This window comes from Sinocyclocheilus rhinocerous, unplaced genomic scaffold (assembly GCF_001515625.1).
Source record: "Sinocyclocheilus rhinocerous isolate Xijiao unplaced genomic scaffold, SAMN03320098_v1.1 scaffold1294, whole genome shotgun sequence".
Lineage (NCBI taxonomy): Eukaryota > Metazoa > Chordata > Actinopteri > Cypriniformes > Cyprinidae > Sinocyclocheilus > Sinocyclocheilus rhinocerous.
This window is the reverse complement of record NW_015656157.1, coordinates 1,371,624-1,373,327: the sequence shown is the minus strand read 5'-3', so window position 1 is coordinate 1,373,327 and position 1,704 is coordinate 1,371,624. Positions and strand designations below refer to the sequence as shown.

The 1,704-nt window shown below is 30.8% G+C and overlaps 1 protein-coding gene across 1 annotated transcript in view; it reads right to left on the bottom strand.

Annotated features, from left to right (window-relative positions):
* Window positions 1–212: 212 nt before the first annotated feature.
* LOC107719574 (histone-lysine N-methyltransferase, H3 lysine-79 specific-like) overlaps window positions 213–1,704 on the bottom strand; it is a 27,317-nt gene continuing 25,825 nt past the window's right edge. The window contains exon 27 of the mRNA XM_016527028.1: window positions 213–970. Within this exon, the coding sequence (XP_016382514.1) occupies window positions 963–970 (8 nt within the window). The 3' untranslated portion in view covers window positions 213–962. The remainder of the gene's footprint in view (window positions 971–1,704) is intronic.

Below are 1,704 nucleotides of genomic sequence, written 5' to 3'. Positions count from 1 at the left end.
TATATATATATATGTATATATATATATATATATATATATATATAAATATAAATAATGATCAAATTATAATTAAAAAAACAGATTCATGCATTTTCTTCCATTATTGTAATGAGAATTTTGGGAAAATGTGCTTAACAGTCATGAAAAATTTTCACAATTACAAAAAAATCCTTGGTTTTAATATGCAATAATTTCAAATAGTCTTCTTGCTGAGGTAAAATATCACTTGGAAATTCACCCTTATACAGCTGGAGCTTGTGGTTTCCTACATATTTCACCTTATAAGGCAAACAATTAATATGATGAGATGTTAACATTCCCAAGCCAAGGTAACTACTACACTATTTGTTAACATCAATTTCACCATAATAGTGAGTTCACAGCACAAGCTCAGGCTGTAAGGGTGATGTCCCAGCATGGGAATTGTATCAGGCTCCAGGGGCTTCATGGAGTCCATCCGAATAGGAGTTGTAAATCACAAAAAGCCACATTTCTTTCCACTGATAACAGCAGCAAGGTTACAGAGATTCACAAGTCATTTTTTTGTGTACGGCCTATTGAGACCGTACTGACTGAAATGATATTCCTGACATTTAAACCACTTCCTGTGGCATTGATTGTGAATCAACCAGAAGATACCTGTAAATTTAGTAAACCACCCATCTGTAAGGCTATGCTAAACTCGCAATTATTGATAAATGGCTGTTAGCATCAGCCCAACATGGTGCCACCTTAAAACACTCTGAAAAACAAGGAAGCTGCATACTGTGTTAATCTGAATCTGATTCAGGGGCCGTGTGTGTGTGTGTGTGTGTGTTAAGCTGCACCTGTGATAAGTTCTGATACCCATATCAGTTTTACAGTGGCGGCTTTAGCAAATGTTTGAGCACCGGCGAGCGAGTCGAGCCCATTGGTCCACACCTGTCCATTGCATAGGTTATGCTGGGTTGAGGTAGATTTCTTCAGTTACCTGTAACCAGTCGGGGGTAAAATCCAGGAATTACACGAGATGGACAGATATTTAATCAACATCAGGGCTCAACAATTTACATGCTTGACAAAATTATACATTTGGACTGTGATGTTTAAAACGTTGTTTTTTCACATTCTGCAAGGGGGACTTGCTTGTAAACATCATTTACAATAGGCTAAAAATTATATGTATGTTATATTTTTATACAAGTAATAATGATAATAATAATAATATTACATATAACAAAAATAATACATATGAAACTATTTTATAACCATTTTTGCTGGATGATTATGATGACTTACTGTGCAAAACATGATTTCTTTATGTACATACACAAATATAAAAATATGAATAAATTAAATGTTTAAGTTGTTTGATCATTAATTGACTTATATTTTACATTATACTTAAAATATGTATCATAAAATATTTTATTTAACTATTAATTGGTTCATATTTTATAATTACAGTAAAAAAAAAAAAAGTATAAATCCTTCACACTACTCAAATGTGCACCACAGATATTTTCTATTAGCTAAATTTCAGTCAATTGACCTTCCTTAGGGTTTTAATTAATTCATAATTTATTAATATTATATAAAATAAAATATTAAATCAATAAATTAATCATTTAATAAAAAAGGTAAATGAATTATTAAAATAGTTCACACACACACACACACACACACACATCAATTAATAATAAAATAATATTATGAAATAAAAAT